General features: G+C 38.3%; 2 protein-coding genes across 2 annotated transcripts in view; both read right to left on the reverse strand.

Moving 5' to 3' along the window:
- Positions 1 to 6,032, reverse strand: part of LOC139946601 (U6 snRNA-associated Sm-like protein LSm4) — a 41,998-nt gene extending 35,966 nt beyond the window's left edge. The window contains exons 1-4 of the mRNA XM_071944299.1: positions 5,964 to 6,032; positions 5,806 to 5,847; positions 4,534 to 4,632; positions 3,426 to 3,600 (exon numbers count right to left, since the gene is read on the reverse strand). Coding sequence (XP_071800400.1) covers positions 3,426 to 3,600; positions 4,534 to 4,632; positions 5,806 to 5,847; positions 5,964 to 5,966 — 319 coding nt within the window. The 5' untranslated portion in view covers positions 5,967 to 6,032. The remainder of the gene's footprint in view (positions 1 to 3,425; positions 3,601 to 4,533; positions 4,633 to 5,805; positions 5,848 to 5,963) is intronic.
- Positions 6,033 to 8,331: 2,299 nt separating this feature from the next.
- On the reverse strand, positions 8,332 to 14,791 carry LOC139946602 (exosome complex component RRP40-like). The gene is made up of 4 exons (XM_071944300.1): positions 14,550 to 14,791; positions 11,719 to 11,868; positions 10,338 to 10,486; positions 8,332 to 9,510 (listed from the first exon to the last, which is right to left on the reverse strand). The coding sequence occupies exons 1-4, from the start codon at positions 14,769 to 14,771 to the stop codon at positions 9,303 to 9,305; spliced, it is 729 nt and encodes a 242-aa protein (XP_071800401.1). The 5' UTR covers positions 14,772 to 14,791; the 3' UTR covers positions 8,332 to 9,302.
- Positions 14,792 to 15,789: the final 998 nt, after the last annotated feature.

Below are 15,789 nucleotides of genomic sequence, written 5' to 3' on the forward strand. Positions count from 1 at the left end.
TTTCACCCGGATTCTCTCGGATCATCTGTGTATTTACACCACTGCCACAAACTGCCGCTTACATAAATAACAGGACAACTTCACTGGTATTAATGGGTCTTTAACATTCCTGGACTTGGGTGCAGTTGTCTTACTGGCTTTGACTGACAGGAGCAAGCTGTCACAACAATATAGTCGTTGACCAATTATCGCCTGGTTCAAGACCATAAAAAGTCAACATAACCAGCCTTGATAAAAAATGATGGTTTCTTTTCAATACAAATACACAAGGTCAGTGCAGGTGTGCGTTATCAGTACACACAATAGTGCAACTCGTTAGCCAGCGCCACCTTGACTCACGACGTTTCTGACATTAATTGAAGTGTTTTGAAGTGTTTTCTTTCCTTTCTCACCTGGGGGCCAGGTAATCATCTATGTTTTAGACATCAAATTACCCTGCGGCAGTCAGCAAGGTGCCTCTCATTATGCAGAGGTGTCCCCTTTGTTAAGTCCCAAACAGAAATATCCAGAATTTTTCTGAAGCAGAAATTTCCTTTTAAAATAATGAGGGAACTTCTGTCCCTTTCGAAACTCAAGTTCAAGGCCAAAACAAGTCAAAAGCAAGTCTCAGTTTAAAAAACCCCCCAAAACACGCATTTTTATAAATATGTCTTTGATAAAAAATGTTCCTCTATGATAGGACCAATAAGCTGAATTGAATCGAATTGAAAGTGTACAAATTACAAAAAATTCTTCAGAATTGTAGCCTTCCGATTGCTTGTTTTTTATATAATACAAATTTACGGGGAACGGTTTAATAAACCGTATCTGCCTTACTATACTACAGGATTTTCCATAGAGCACTCAAAGGGTATTTCATCTCCTGATATGTAGTAGAGTCTTTCCTTTTGGTGTATTCTCCAGATTTGCTTCCTCCCGGCAGATTTACTAATTAAAGTCACCTCTTATCTTAATTTGTCCACATCAGATCCTTTGACTTGTCTTTAATTAACTAATTCATTATTTCATTACTTAATTAATTATGTCTTCTGCTTATCCCTTCTTATGGCACTTCATTACAAGTCTTGGCTTATTGGGATCGTCAACAATATTGTGTTTTTGCATTTATGTTACCAAATTTGAATCCGAGTATAGATTTAATAGATTATGAATTCCTATAAGGGAATATTCTGCCTGCATGGACATTGGCTCCAGATTTTTGTTTAAGTGCAATATATCAAAAACGCAACACCAACACTTTTACCAGTTTTATACGTAGGATTAAAACAATCAAACAGTTCCAAAAGCCAAAGGTATCTGGTATTCGCCTTTGAGTAAAACTTTGCACGCCAAGTAGAATGGGCTCTTATCCCAACTTGCCCCATTACATCATTTTGGGATACACAAATTGAGAATACTGGTCTTTGAAAACTACCAAACATGTCCAATGCCTTTAAGTAAAATTTGGTACGCTGAAGTAGAATGGGCTCTATCCCAACTTGACCGATTACATCATTTGTATACTCTAACCAGACATGACTTAAATTAAAAGTGCAGACGGTCCACCAATAATAAAAATGACAAGGTCAAGCTGTCCCAATACAACCCTTTCACCAACCACCAATTATTAAAGCCACCCATCGTTAAGGAACAAAGCTGTCCTAATGCCCTCCCCCCTAAATCCCCCTCTAGCACGGATATTACATGTAGATTTAATATCAGAGCCTTCAGGGGCAACGGGCTTGGCACTGTGACCCAATGACACAATGACTTCAGTATTTATGGAATTTCACACATTGAGCGGAAGACATAATTCTTGCAACAACAAACATGACTCCAGGAAGATGATAAGAGCTGGATGGCCCGAGAAAGACTTTCCCTAGTTAAGTGTTTGGACACAAGAGGGCGACAGACATAGCCACACATAACTCCTGGCAGAAGATGACAAGACATGTGCTTGATGGCCTGAAAAGACTTTCCCCATTGAAGTGTTTGGACACAAGAGGGCGACAGACATAGCGGAAGACTTAACTCCCAGAAGATAAGACATGTGCTCATAGAAGACTTTCCCCATGGAAGTGTTTGGACACAAGAGGGCGACAGACATAGTGGAAGACCACAACAAACATGACTTCCAGGAGATGATAAAACCTGATAAAACCCAATTTCATAAAGCTATTATTAGGTCAGCAGAAAATAATGCTTGACAAATATACTTTAAAGTAATATTGAATGGGGCACCATGAACAAAATGTAAACTTAGCGAGTAACTAGTTTCTGTTAAGCAATACTTTTCTGTGCAAGGCAAGTTTTTTGTGCTTACAGGCTTTATGAAACTGGGCTCCTGTCTTTATCCGCAAGGATAAAGACATGTCCCTGCCGCTAGATCCAGTGATTCCATTGGATACAATCATATCATTGATAAACGTGCAGTGATATAGATGGCCAAACAGTCACTGCTGTCACGTCCTAAATAGAATTTGACTGCATATCTCTGGATGTGAAATGAGGGTAGGTCAAAGGTGAATATACACGCCGGTCTCAAGGCATGTCTCTGGCGTTATTCACGAGCCTCGAAGTGTGACGTCAGATGTTCAGGCTACTGGGCCCTGTGCCGGATGGCCTGAAAAAACTTCCCCAATAGAAGTGTTTGGACACAAGAGGGCGACAGACAAAAAAACAGAGGACTTTTCCTGTGATTTGTTTGGCCACAAGAGGCCAACAGATATCTTGACTGACAGGTACAATGGCCATATCCGAATTGGCTATAGCTCTGCAGCTGTGACTGTTGCTAAGGACCTCCTAATACTATACTGCTTTGCATGAAGTAGCGATCAAGCTGTAGCAGTAGCCACAAATTTGGACTTGGCCTAAACTTATATTATAATTCTTATACAAGTTGTGTTTTTTTAAGCGTAATTTGAACCAGTAGTTGCATATCCCATCTCCACATCCATTATGTTTGTTGTCCCAAATAAGAACCTAATAATAAAACAATTTGATCAACTTTGAAACAGTACAGCAGTTTTGCTTCTATTTTCCCTAAAACAATTGATGTGAATAATGCAAATCCTCAAAAACTCAACGGCATGAAATTTGGGCATTGGAAAAAAGGCAAGGAAATTTTAAAACAAGGGCTGACCCACATGTACACGTGGCATAGGATTTAATAGACTTTTTAGGCTCCGCATTAATTTGCGGGCGCTCTACCAACTTAACTTCTAGCCCTATGTTGGCAGTCTCCCTATTTTGTCAATATCTCTGCTGGTGCCAGTCAGAAGCCAGGCATCACACTTAAGTTTTTGATACAACCTGGGAAGCAGCAGCCAGGGGATCACCTGAAGAACTTGATGGATAATGTTAATAGAAGCACTAAGAGAGAATACAAAAACACAACCCCTACTGAACATTTATGTTTACCGAAACGATGCATAGAAAACACTTACCTCCTCTTCCTGGTCCACCTCTACCACGCCCTCTTTGTTGACCTCCGCCCCTGCCACGTCCCTTGGCGACCACTTCCTCCTTGACCATGTCTATTACCTCATCCGGAATGCGGAGGTACTTGATAGTGCTGCCTCGTATGTAGCACTCAGGCATCCTCCAAAATCTGTCTCCATCCTAGGGGGGGGGGGGGGGGGATTTACAATGAAATATTGATTTTACCATGTCCTTCATGCGTTTAAAACCTTGCAATTTATACACGTCTTGACCACTGCCTCAACTAACAGGGCAAATTTCTGGACAAGTCGCCTCCATACAAGGGTTTCTCATAACTTTTTCCTCAACTTTTTCTTTACCATGGTTACCCTTTACTTATTGTAACAAGGAACATTTTTTGACTCGCCAAACAGACTAGTAAAGAAGGGATTTGACTTGCCTCTGTTTTCACTTGCAGTATTTGAGACTGCCAATTTCGAACCCTGCCTGACCCTTCAACTCCATAGTCTGAACGTCCACAAAGGAAATGACCAACAACTTTTTGTCTTCTCCTTTTTGTCCCACAGGTTTCCCCTTTTTAGTTTCATTCACTAATTAAGTACTTTTTCTCCCACTATCGTCTGCTCAACTTAGTACATTGACCAAACTGTTTTGACTAGTCAACCGACTAGACACGCTTGAGTGAAAAACACACCACACAAACCCAAACAAGACTTTAAAGGCACTGGACACTATTGGTAATTACTCAAAATAATTGTTATCATAAAACCTTTCTTGGTAATGAGTAATAGGGAGCTGTTGATATTATAAAACATTGTGAGAAACGGCCCCCTCTGAGGTAACATAGTTTTTGAGAAAGAAGTAATTTTCCACAAAATTAATTTTAAGACCTCAGAATTAGATTTTGAGGTCTTGAAATCAAGAATCTGAAGGCACACAAATTTGTGTGACCAGGGTGTTATTTTTTCAGTATTATCTTTTAAATTCGACAACCAATCGAGTTCAAATTTTCACAGGTTTGTTATTTTGTGCTGAGATACACAAAGTGAGAAGACTGGTCTTTGACAACTACCAATGGTGTCCAGTGTTTTTAAAAGAAAATGTGATCCGTACCCTTGATGTGCAGATGACCTCTCTGAGGTTAATATTCATCCAATTGTCACAAGCGACAAGATGTCCGTTATATGTTTCCCCATTCTTCAACTCCACCAGCTGAAAAATGACAGTAATAAATACAGTTTATAAATAAAGCAACTGTGTAATAATTAGTGGCAATTATAACTGTTATAAAAAAAATTGAAAATATACTGATCAGTGATGAGTGAAGTAAAGTTGTGTAGCAACTATTACGGATTTCCTTCCGTATCCTGCCACCACTTTTTCACTTATTTTTTTTACAAAAAGGGATATCTCCTGGAAGTAATTTAGATACTATATTATTTCATATCGAATGAAAAAGATGTGGCGTGATACGGAAACTTTTCCATTATTACATTTGAAAACAAAAGGTAATAAAATTTGCTACAAGCCTAAAATTGCTAATAGAGAGCCTAACTGTGCCAAGATAGTCCAGCAGGACGTTGAGTACAGTACAAGCAGGAGCAGCATCCTTTAAGGTTTAAATACTCGTTTAAAAAGTATTCATATTTATAGATAGGCAGCACATGCCATAGTTCTGCTTCTTCTTTAATATATAAGGCCTTATAAGAAATTAGATGTATGAAGAAAAAAATATTGTTTAAAAATGAACCATTATTAAGAAGATTTTACACGAATGAATTATTCAGTTACAAATTATCTTGGCAATGGCATCCTTTAAATAATATTGTTTTAACCTTTTCTCTAACTAATTGCATAAATCATAACCCTCCATCCTTCTGGTGGTCACAGATAATGGAGGGTTACGATTATCACAACTCCCAAACTTGACAAGTTTCACTCAGGGTTATAATAATTATGAATATAATTAAAAACAGTTTTGGAAAAGGATCCGTATGGCGCCACCACTTTTTCATTCGAAATAAAATAATATAGTATCTAATTTACCTGATTGATATATCCCTTTTTGTAAAAATGAGTGAAAAAGTGGTGGCGCCATACGGAAAGTTATCCACAGTTTTTGTTGTATCCCACGTTTTTGATTTACAAAGTTTGGTTTAAATTTGACATGAGTGGCATATGCTCATTGACACAACATCATCTTGAACTTGTCATGAGTGTTATTAATTAATAACTGAACTTTATTTTCAAACACATGAAAGTGTACAATAACAGAGAGAACGAGAGTGTTAAAATACATCTGTCGAAAATAGACGGAAAATGGAAGGCCTTCATGACATAAATTTGATCCAAATCCAATTGTGATCGTCCGAAATGGAAACTTACCATGGGGTGGTTTTGCGCAGTTCTCAGCAAAGATAATGGCAACTAAACATAAGAAAAGACATGGCAATAAAACGTTAATAACAAATAAAAGTTTAAGTTTGTAATTATTTGTTATTGTTACACAAAACTCCACAATTTATGACTTAAAAATTCCTTACCATTGTGGACTTCAACGTTTAGCAGACGAAGTGTTTTTCCTTTACAGTATAACCGGTATCCTGTGGATCTCACCGTACAGTATATTATAACAACACTAACTCTATGCAAACTCGCTTCGGTTTTTACGAGTTGGTCGGGAACCAGTTCACTCAATTTCACTCGTTCTCTTGAGGGCGCTGTACACAAATCAGTCGCCAACACGTGCGTCGTATGCGCTGTAATTTTGTAAATAATTATTGTCACGAGTGTATACTGTACACAATCCTCATTGTAGATTTGTGTCCCCATGTGCTGGCATTCGGAACACCGGTGTTACTACCATGAGCGAGGTTGGGGGAAACCCCCCTAAGAACACCTCCCCCTCCCAGTTGAGTTCACAGCGAATGAAATGTCATTTTGTGCAACCCATAAACCCAAGACTGATTTAAAATTAATACTGCCATGGTACAGCAGGCCTACATCAACTTACTAATGTACTTATCAGTAATTATGGGACCTCTCTTTCACTTCTTAAAGAGTACAAAGCCTATACCCCCACCCCCCCCCCCAAAAAAAAAAAAACACAAACAAAAAACAAGAGGCAAATTCTATGATAAATCCACTGCACTTCCTCTATACTGTTCTTCCTCTGTAGTTGAAGTCAAGACCTCAAAATCCGAGACATAGTTTTCAGAGACTGAGGAGGGGGACACCAAGATTGAGACCTCAGTAAAGACCTCCATCACTGCTTCGCACTGTGCCCAATTTCATGGCCTTGCTTTCTGCAGAATTTACAGCCCATAGAATTAAGTGTTCCACCATTAGAGAGCGACAGAGAGGCCAAGTGTCGCAACCGTCGGGAAGGAAGTGGTCCTCCAGCCCTGGCCTGACTGCAGGCTGGTCGGGTTCAGGAGGATGGCATCTCCCCTCGACCTGACGGGCCCCTCCGTGCCGGAAGGACCCGTTTGTTTACAAACTTCTTCAAGGTGAGGAAATTAAGGCTTTGACTACCGACTCTGGCTTGGGCTCCTTCAAGAACTTTGCAAACACCCACAGCATATGCCTTTAAGGTATAGGGTTTCAAAATAGGAGGAGACTGCACTGAAGCTGTAGTTTCATAAAGGGCACACGTTTGTACATTTTCCAGGAAATAGGAAGCTTTGGTCAAACTTGGAGTGGGAGAACTTGTGAGACAATGTAAACAAAACAGACAGAAGACGGAATTTCTTTTCTCTAACTTTATTATTGACAGATTATACTGCAGAGTAAAAACTAAAAAAGTTTTTTTCAAACAAATACAATACTTTATTAATAACAATATTTATTTTGGAGGAGTCATTCTAAACAAACACAACATAAATTTTACCCTATAAACCCAACAGATTTAATTTAATTGAGTGAAAACAGCAAAACATGGACCACTGGCCAGAGTCTAGCACTGAGCCAGTAACATTACAACTGAGCAAGTCCTTTGTATAGTGCTCTTCAAAATACCCACTGGACAGAGTCTAGTAATTAAAGGAACACGTTGCCTCGGATAAGCGTTTGTAACCATTTGTTATAAAATGCATATGGGTAGAAAGATGTTTTAAAAGGTAGAATACAATGATCCACACACATTTGCCTCGAAACGGTCGGCCATTTATGGGAGTCAAAAATTTGACTCCCATAAATGGCCGACCGTGTTTGTCGACGAAACCACGCAATTTCGAGTGATACTTCTGTTGGTCAATTCAAGTCTCTTCTCAAAACTTATCTTATGTCACAGGTTTTCAATGACTAATTTTGTTGTGTCTGTTTTTCATTGTGTTGTGTTTTTGTTTTGTTTTGGTTTACTGCGCCTTGAACACCCAGCAGGGTGGATATGTGCGCATTACAAGTCTTATTATTATTATTATTATTGTTATTATAATATACTTTTAAAATATCTTTCTAATCATATGCATTTTATAACAAACAGTTACAAACGCTTTTCAAAGACGCAACTCGTCCAATCCAAGGCAACATGTTTCTTTAATTTAAAGCACTAGGCCAGTGGCACCACAATTGAACAAGTCCTGCTCTCTAATTTTTTCCCCCAAAATATCCACTGGAACACTGGTCTAGTAATTCTAGCATTGGGCCAGTAATGTCAACATAACAATTTCTGCTGTCCAAGTGTTTCCCAAATACCCACAGGACCATTGGCCAGAGTCTAGTTATTCTAGCACTGGGCCAGTAGTTAAAAATGGCCAGTAACATCACAACTGAGTATGTCAAGCTGTCTAGTGTTATTCCAAACTTACACTTTGTTCGGGTTACTTTCTCCTCGAACTTTTCAAGTGCAAACCCCAAAACCCAATAAATTTAATGTAATTGAGAACAAAAATATAAAAAACGTATTTGTCATTCCAGTCTATAGTTATGGAGCTGGAGTGCGTTTTGGTTGGTCTGAACAGCAACGTCACTGCGCCCAACCGAACATGCAAAAACCGATAACCAATGTTTCTGGTTGGGGGCTAAAAGGCACTCGAGTAACATCACAACCGAACAATTATGACTGTCTTAGTGTTTTTATCCAAATCCACACTTCACCAATGGCCAGGGCCCAATTTCATAAAGCCTGTAAGCACAAAAATGTGCTTAGCATGAAATTTCTTCCTTGATAAAAACAAGATTACCAAGCAAATTTAAATTTGTTGCATATTGCTTGTTACTGGCATTAAGCTGTTGTTTGCTTATCCTGAAAATCATGTGGAAATTTGGTTGATAATCCTGTTTTTATATTAAGAAGGAAATTTCATGCTAAGCAAATTTTTGTGCTTAAAGGCTTTATGAAATTGGGCCCGGGTTCTGCCGTCTGTTGTTCTCTCAAACTTACAATTTTTTAGAGATACTTACATGTCTCCTTAAGCTTCTTAAGTCCAAGTCTTCACCTTGAAGTTCAGCAATAGCAAAAGATTGAGAAAAAATATACTAGATCGTGTTACTGTGTTTAAGGTCTGGTTAATTTCTAAAGATAAAGGAACTGGGCCCAATTTCATAGAACTGCTTCAGCACAAAAAAGTAAACAAAAACAAAAACAAATTTTGTTGGCAAGATTACCAGCCAAAATGCCATGTCACATGTACCATTTGTGACTGGTTTGTTGCAAATTCTTGCTTAGCAGATATTTGTTGCGCAATATTCTCTGATTCTTAAGCACAACAAGTAGCTGAGCACACACAACAAAATTATGCTAACCAGGAAAACGTTATCTTTCAAAATATAATTTGTACCATCTGCGTCTAGAATCCTGAACATTTTTGCTCAGCAGAAAAATCGTTAAGTAATATTTTCTGCTAGACTTTAAGCAGCTCTATGAAATTGGGCCTAAGAGTCTAGTGAATTGTATCGTGTAACTTGTTAACCATGAGTCTGATTTGGGCCTCTGTCATGAACTCTGCGTTTGTTATGGCATTCATAGCTGCGATTGTGGCGGCAATTGTTTTGCATCGAATCCAGACCCGTCCATTCATCCCGGCAGCTATCTCCATTGGCATGATCTGCCCGAGGTGTTTCACCAACGTCGACTGAGGAGATAAAATTCTGAGGAGGGGGCAAGGAAAAGGAAGGAAGGGTAATAAAAAATAATTAAAAAGTTTATAGGAAAATTCTTTATATCATGCAAACTAAAACCAACAAACAGTTTTTTGCACCGACGTAACAAACGGCGTTGACACAGCAGGGTTTCCCAGAGAGGCCCAGAACTACTCTTGTGCGGTTTGGTTGGCATTAAATGATAAATCACATAAGATCACCGATTACAAAATTACATGTTGAAACTCTGTAGAAAGCTCTTTATTGCAAACATTCTGGTCATGAAAATGTAAATAACTGTGTTTTGTCACTCATCAGTTGAACTAAGTCTTAGACCCTAGGCTGTTGTTTTATTGTGTCACACGAACAAGCCCTGAATTTCGTTCTTGAAGGGGCACAGCAATTGGTAAAGCAACCTCTGGTAAAGGGCACTTTTACATGTGTGAGGACCATTTATATTGGGATGGGCCATATTTTTGACCGTGTGAGGGCGCTCTCAATCACTTCCGGGGGTATATTCATTCATACCCAAAACAGTTTTTAAAGATTGGAACACATTATCACCACATACATCTAATCCATCACGGACAATAAGACTGTTAAAGGAGCCGTTATAATCCACCTCTACAGAAAATTGAAACTACGGCACAAAAGTGACAGAATGCCTATTAATTTGTGCAGGGCGAATCGCGTGTACCCCCTGAAGTGATAAAAATACTATTTATAGCGCCCTCGCGCGGTCAAACATAAGGGGCATTGGAACTTTGCAACGATAAAAACACAAAACTAAAATACAAACTATTAAGCCACATGTAGGCAACACAATGACAACTTACTTTTGGACTAGTCCAAGAGAGCACTGAAACATGTTTCCTCCAGTGATGACCCCGAGACCCCCACTTCTTCCAGCGCTGTCCATACACACCAGCTCAGGTTCCATGTCCCGATTGGCAACTAGAAGACGTCCATAGACAACATCGCCAATCTAAATTGAGAAGAAAATGTTAAATTATTTGTTGGGGGTTGAAGAGAGAAATATGCACAAGACGGGGCAACATTTTAATAGAGCTGCTTAAGCTTGAAGTTGGTATCCTGCTCATTTCTGCTTTTAGCAGACAATTGCTATTTTTTGAACCTGGGTCTAAGACATGAACCTGTGACCACCTCTTTCCTGAAGCAATTGTATGGTAAATGGAAAATTACAAAATCATCATAAATTTTGGTTGGACAGAGAAAAAGCTTACTAGGGCAGGACTCGCACCTGTTACCAACTTTTCACAGAAGCAATTATGGTTAACTGCCCTGCTCAAGGGCACAAGTTTCATGACAGGTTTTCATGTCTGGATTGGCAACGAGAAGACGCCCATAGATGACATTGCCAATCTGAGGTGAGAAAAATTAAAAATTAAAAATGATTCATAATTTTGTGTTGAACTGAACAGAAAAAAAATTCACTAGAGCAGGGCCCAATTTCACAGAGCTGCTAAGCACAAAAATTAGCTCAACATGAACTTTCTTCCTTGATACAAACATGATGCCCAACCAAATGTCCTCGTAATTTTCAGGAAGCAAACAACAGCTGAATACCATTAACAAGCAATATGCAACAAATGGAAACTTGGTTGGTAATTCTGCTTTTATCAAGGAAGAAATGTCATGCTAATCAAATTTTTCGTGCTTAGCAGCTCTATAAAATTGGGCCCTGGCCTTGAATCTGTGACATCCGGATTCAAAGTTCTGGCGCTCTACCACATCAAGCTGTATAGCCCTTCAGTGGCAGTCTCCCCATTGTGTCAATATCTTTGTTAAAGACGGTGGACACTATTGGTAATTGTCAAAGACCAGTCTTCTCATTTGGTGTATCTCAACATACACACAAAATAACAAACCTGTGAAAATTTGAGCTCAATCGGTCGTCGAAGTTGTGAGATAATGAAAGAAAAAAAAACCTTGTCATACGAAGTTGTGTGCGTTTAAATGGTTGATTTCTAAATCTGAGGTTTCGAAATCAAATTCGTGGAAAATTACTTCTTTCTTGAAAACTATATCACTTCAGAGGGAGCCGTTTCTCACAAAGTTTTATACCATCAACCTCTCCCCATTACTCGTAACCAAGTAAGGTTTTATGCTAATAATTATTTTGAGTAATTACCAATAGTGTCCACTGCCTTTAAAATCCTGGATACAAATTTAAAATACTCGCCAAAATTTACTCACATCAACATTGGGTCTGTTTCTCTTTGTTGCTCCTTCGAAAGCTAAATAAGATAGAGTTGCAGGGACACTTCCTCCTATGTCGACCTTGAAGACATCTCCAGCTTTTCCCGTCACAATCCCCAGCACAGTTTCTCCTTTGACGGGTACATACTATTGAGTCCCAAGGACAAATTATAAAATAGCCAGCCACACAGATGGGCGAAAACAAAACAAAACATTTGTTATTTTAACTGGTTTAAGTGTTGTTTACTCCTGTTATTTATATTATTTACATTTCAAATCACGACCAGGGTTTGGTCGGAGCGATATAAAGCGACCCTTGGTATGATTGGGAGCAATCCGAACCGCACTCAGTAAACATTGAGGGAAGTAACCCAAAGGGAATTTATAAGTATTCCTTTAAATGTCTTTGTTAAACAAAAATGTCATTTATTTACAAAAAATCATCCATAACACCCAGGTCAAGAAGACTTGTGTAGTTACTAAAAACACATGTAAAGACAATTAAGTATTAGTTTAAACTGCTGACCCGCCCAACAAAGGGAGTGCGCCTTCAATTTTGTCATTGGTTAGTTTTTGATACAAAAAATGGAATCGGACGTGTGGCCAAGGATTCAGAGTTAGCCACAAAAGTGGGGCTATCATGGCACATGATTAAGATAGAGCGCCGGTGGCACAAAATTTACACTAAACTTTTTGTTGCATGGCGTCACAGAATACCTATATATAGTCATCTGCCACCACTTTTCCACTCATTTTTCAAAAACAAAAAAGGAGTATTTCATTTGACATTTGAGTTGTTGATATTGAATTGAGTATATTTAAATTTAAATAACTATTTGAAAACAAAAAGACTTAACTTAAGTTAGTATGACAGAAAATGTCAAAATTTCGAAAAAGGAATACAGCCCCCCAGTGACTGGTACTACGCCATGCCGATGAAAAGGCAGTGACTCTTCATGATCGATCGTACATTTAACATTGTATCATCATCATCATCAGATCATGTGCAATCAATGACCACGTACGTTTCAAGAGTCCATTTAGTTTTGCGCATGCGCAAACTTTGTTGCATTGAAAAAGGTCAACAAACCGTCATGAATATGCAAGAACATTGCTCTTCTAAAGCCAATCAAGTATCGGTGTTGTGACCTATGTACATCAGTTAGGATGATTGACACATACTTTTGACCTCTTTCACTTGTTATAAATCTTATTTAAACTTAAAAATACTAATATGTTAGTGGAAATTTCATAATTACAAAAAACCCATACGGTACACCCCAATACACGAATACGCTAAATATAGGATTACTGAGACATATATTTACAAATTGGAAGTTTTCTCGGCCAAAAATGTATTTCTAATTTGTTGCAGAGGCTATTCAACGACTATTTCATGTACAACAAGTATTGCTCTAAATATTTTTTTTCGAGTTGCATGCTCTCGAAGATTGACATAATTTCCCAATCCGTTTCGTGTGCTAATTATTGTCTGCTCCAAAAATCGTCATAAATTTTTTAAAAATAATTCGAGTAAAAGGAACAATCGATACAATAAGGTAAAAGTGTTTGTTCTCCGACATGAAAATTTTAGAAATACGTCTGCAAATGTTGACATTTTGTCGTCCTAAATTACGTATGATTTAGCACAGCATAGCAACCGTAATGTCGTGAGATTTTATTCAGCACGACAGATTAATCCTCAATTTACTTTTTTAACAGTATTTAAATATAATTTTAAACAAAATAAATTTACAAGAATGCGTGACACTTTTGAAAAACAGTGTTAAAAATGGACTGAAAGTCCATTGTTTACACGTGCGTGGCTTGGGTTGTCAAGATCAAACAGTCGTCACTCGCATGCCACAGCTGCTTACTCGCTGACAGTTAGTTTTGCGCATGTGGGAAATTGTTGACGAGCGCCCTCTTGAGTCAAAATCGTAAACAAAACATAGCCTTTCAACCGTTGAAAACGATCTGGGGTCATCGCGATTTTTGACCAATTAAAAGCCAAGATGGAAAACTAAACATGAATATGCAATGAAGTTAGTTGCGATGGTCGGATTTTGAGTCGAATTGATCCTTCAAAATCTACGTAATGTGAATTTTCTTGTTGAGAAATAGACCTCACACGTAAGAAATATATAACATTTAATGTTTTCCACTCAAAATTGAGAAAGCAAACCCTTTGAAAGCAATTCCCTGTTTATTTTTGTAACACATGACAACGCTCTGGTGAAGCATTTTTATCAAGAGTAATGTACACAAGCATTAGGCAATTGCGCTTTTTGTGATGTGTGCACATTGTAATAAACATTGTGCATTGTTGTATGCGTTTGTTTAGTTTGTATGTGAAACATGTACATGTAGGTCGCGTCAGAAAAACGTCGGTGGAATCCCACTGATTTTGATAATTCCAGAGGGTTTGCTGCTATATAAACGGAATAATTTGATAAAATAATAATTTTCCTCTACAACAAACATTGTCTTAATATCAGGGAAATTCAATTACTCACAACACTAACAAAACTCATCGTTGACGTCATTCGGTCTCGGTTTTAAAGTCATAGAAACATGCACAAAACAGCGATGGGGTCACTGCTATGAATAATTCATCTCATGTTGGGCTTTCTGAAAATCTCGCGCATGCGCAAAACTATTTGGCACTCGATGTAGAGCTCTGAACAGAAAGTTAGCGGTGATGCAGCGGTAACAAACTCGCGCATGCGCAAAGTTGGAAAACAAAGTGACTGCACGTTGCTGAATGGGGCTGGAACGTACGTCCGTGTGATGACGAATGGTGAGAAATGCCATAATGCCATCATTACCCGTTTTTGGTGATTGTCAATCCAGTACACGTTGGGCTCTTTCTTTCTCAAAATTCCACATTTACACGAAACCACACTGTCTGTTTCCTGCCGTAACCCTGGACCAAGACGCAACTTCTTTCCTTTGGACGATACGAGAAGATATGAAAGATCATCTCCCGGTAAAACGGTGTCGTTTACTACAGCAACTGTCGTGCCCACAGCGGCACAGGGCGGCGCCATAATTTTGATAAAACCAACGGTTGGAAGACGCCCTCTATCGTCCAATATTATTATTTACCCGTTGGAAGGGCCTAGTGTAATAAGTTACTTTTTCTTAGAATATTAACCCACACCTGTGACGTCATGCTATTGTTAAATCGCTCCATTATTTTGCACGAATGGCGCGATGGGTACATCTATTCACCCATTGTGCATAAAAGAGTTAGGGAATAAAGTAAATGAAGTCAATGACGCCATGGACCATAAATTATTTTGTTTTTAATGGTTTTAAACACAGGTTTATTGAGCTACACATGTATTGCAAAATGATCGTTAAGAGTCAGTTCAGGTAAATAATTGACATAGTTGCTCACGGTCAAAAAATGAATTTTTTTAATACTTTGTTGGTGGAAGGGCCTTGGGGTGCAAGTAAACAAAATTGCATTTTCAAATCTATATATAGCCCGTTGCCATGGTTACGGATCATTTTGTTTTTTGGCCATTTTAGGCCGATTTTGGGGTTTGAAAAACTGGTTTTTAGCTCATGTTTACAATTCCACCCCACCGAAATGCAAAATTATTTCAAAAAACCTTTTATATCAATACAAAGTATCATCCTTGGCCTTCCTTGAGAAAAAACATTATTGCTTTAAATAACACCCTTGTGCTATTTTTGCATCATGCATTACAGTATGTTTTTAGAACTTGCAAAATCGACATTTTTACCCTATTTTTGGACCCCAAAATGTCAACTTGCCAGGGGTCTCAGAAAATTGTCCTTTCGGCTGTGATTAGGGCCAACATTGGTCTTTTCATATCTGGTGTCCAAAACTTGGGCAATTGTATCCTGTTGTGACAGTGCTGCCTCAAAACTAGACTTTTTTCCCCAAACTTTTTTTTCATACACAAACATGGTAAGTGAGTAAAGTCCCTAAAATTTAAGATTGCAAAGATACTTTTTTCAATATCATCATAAAATAACAGGAATTCAACTGAAATTGTTGATCATAAAGGTAGCTTAAATTTGTTTATTAAAAAC

Source organism: Asterias amurensis, chromosome 13 (genome assembly GCF_032118995.1).
Source record: "Asterias amurensis chromosome 13, ASM3211899v1".
In the NCBI taxonomy this organism is placed as follows: domain Eukaryota; kingdom Metazoa; phylum Echinodermata; class Asteroidea; order Forcipulatida; family Asteriidae; genus Asterias; species Asterias amurensis.

Excerpts from the sequence above, each read along its gene's own strand:
- LOC139946602 (XM_071944300.1), bottom strand. The coding sequence starts at position 14,771 with ATGGCGCCGCCCTGTGCCGCTGTGGGCACGACAGTTGCTGTAGTAAAC. Across the intron at positions 10,487-11,718 it reads GAAACAGACCCAATGTTGAT|ATTGGCGATGTTGTCTATGG; the intron begins GTGAGTAAATTT and ends TTCTCAATTTAG. Across the intron at positions 9,511-10,337 it reads TCTCTTGGACTAGTCCAAAA|AATTTTATCTCCTCAGTCGA; the intron begins GTAAGTTGTCAT and ends CCCCCTCCTCAG.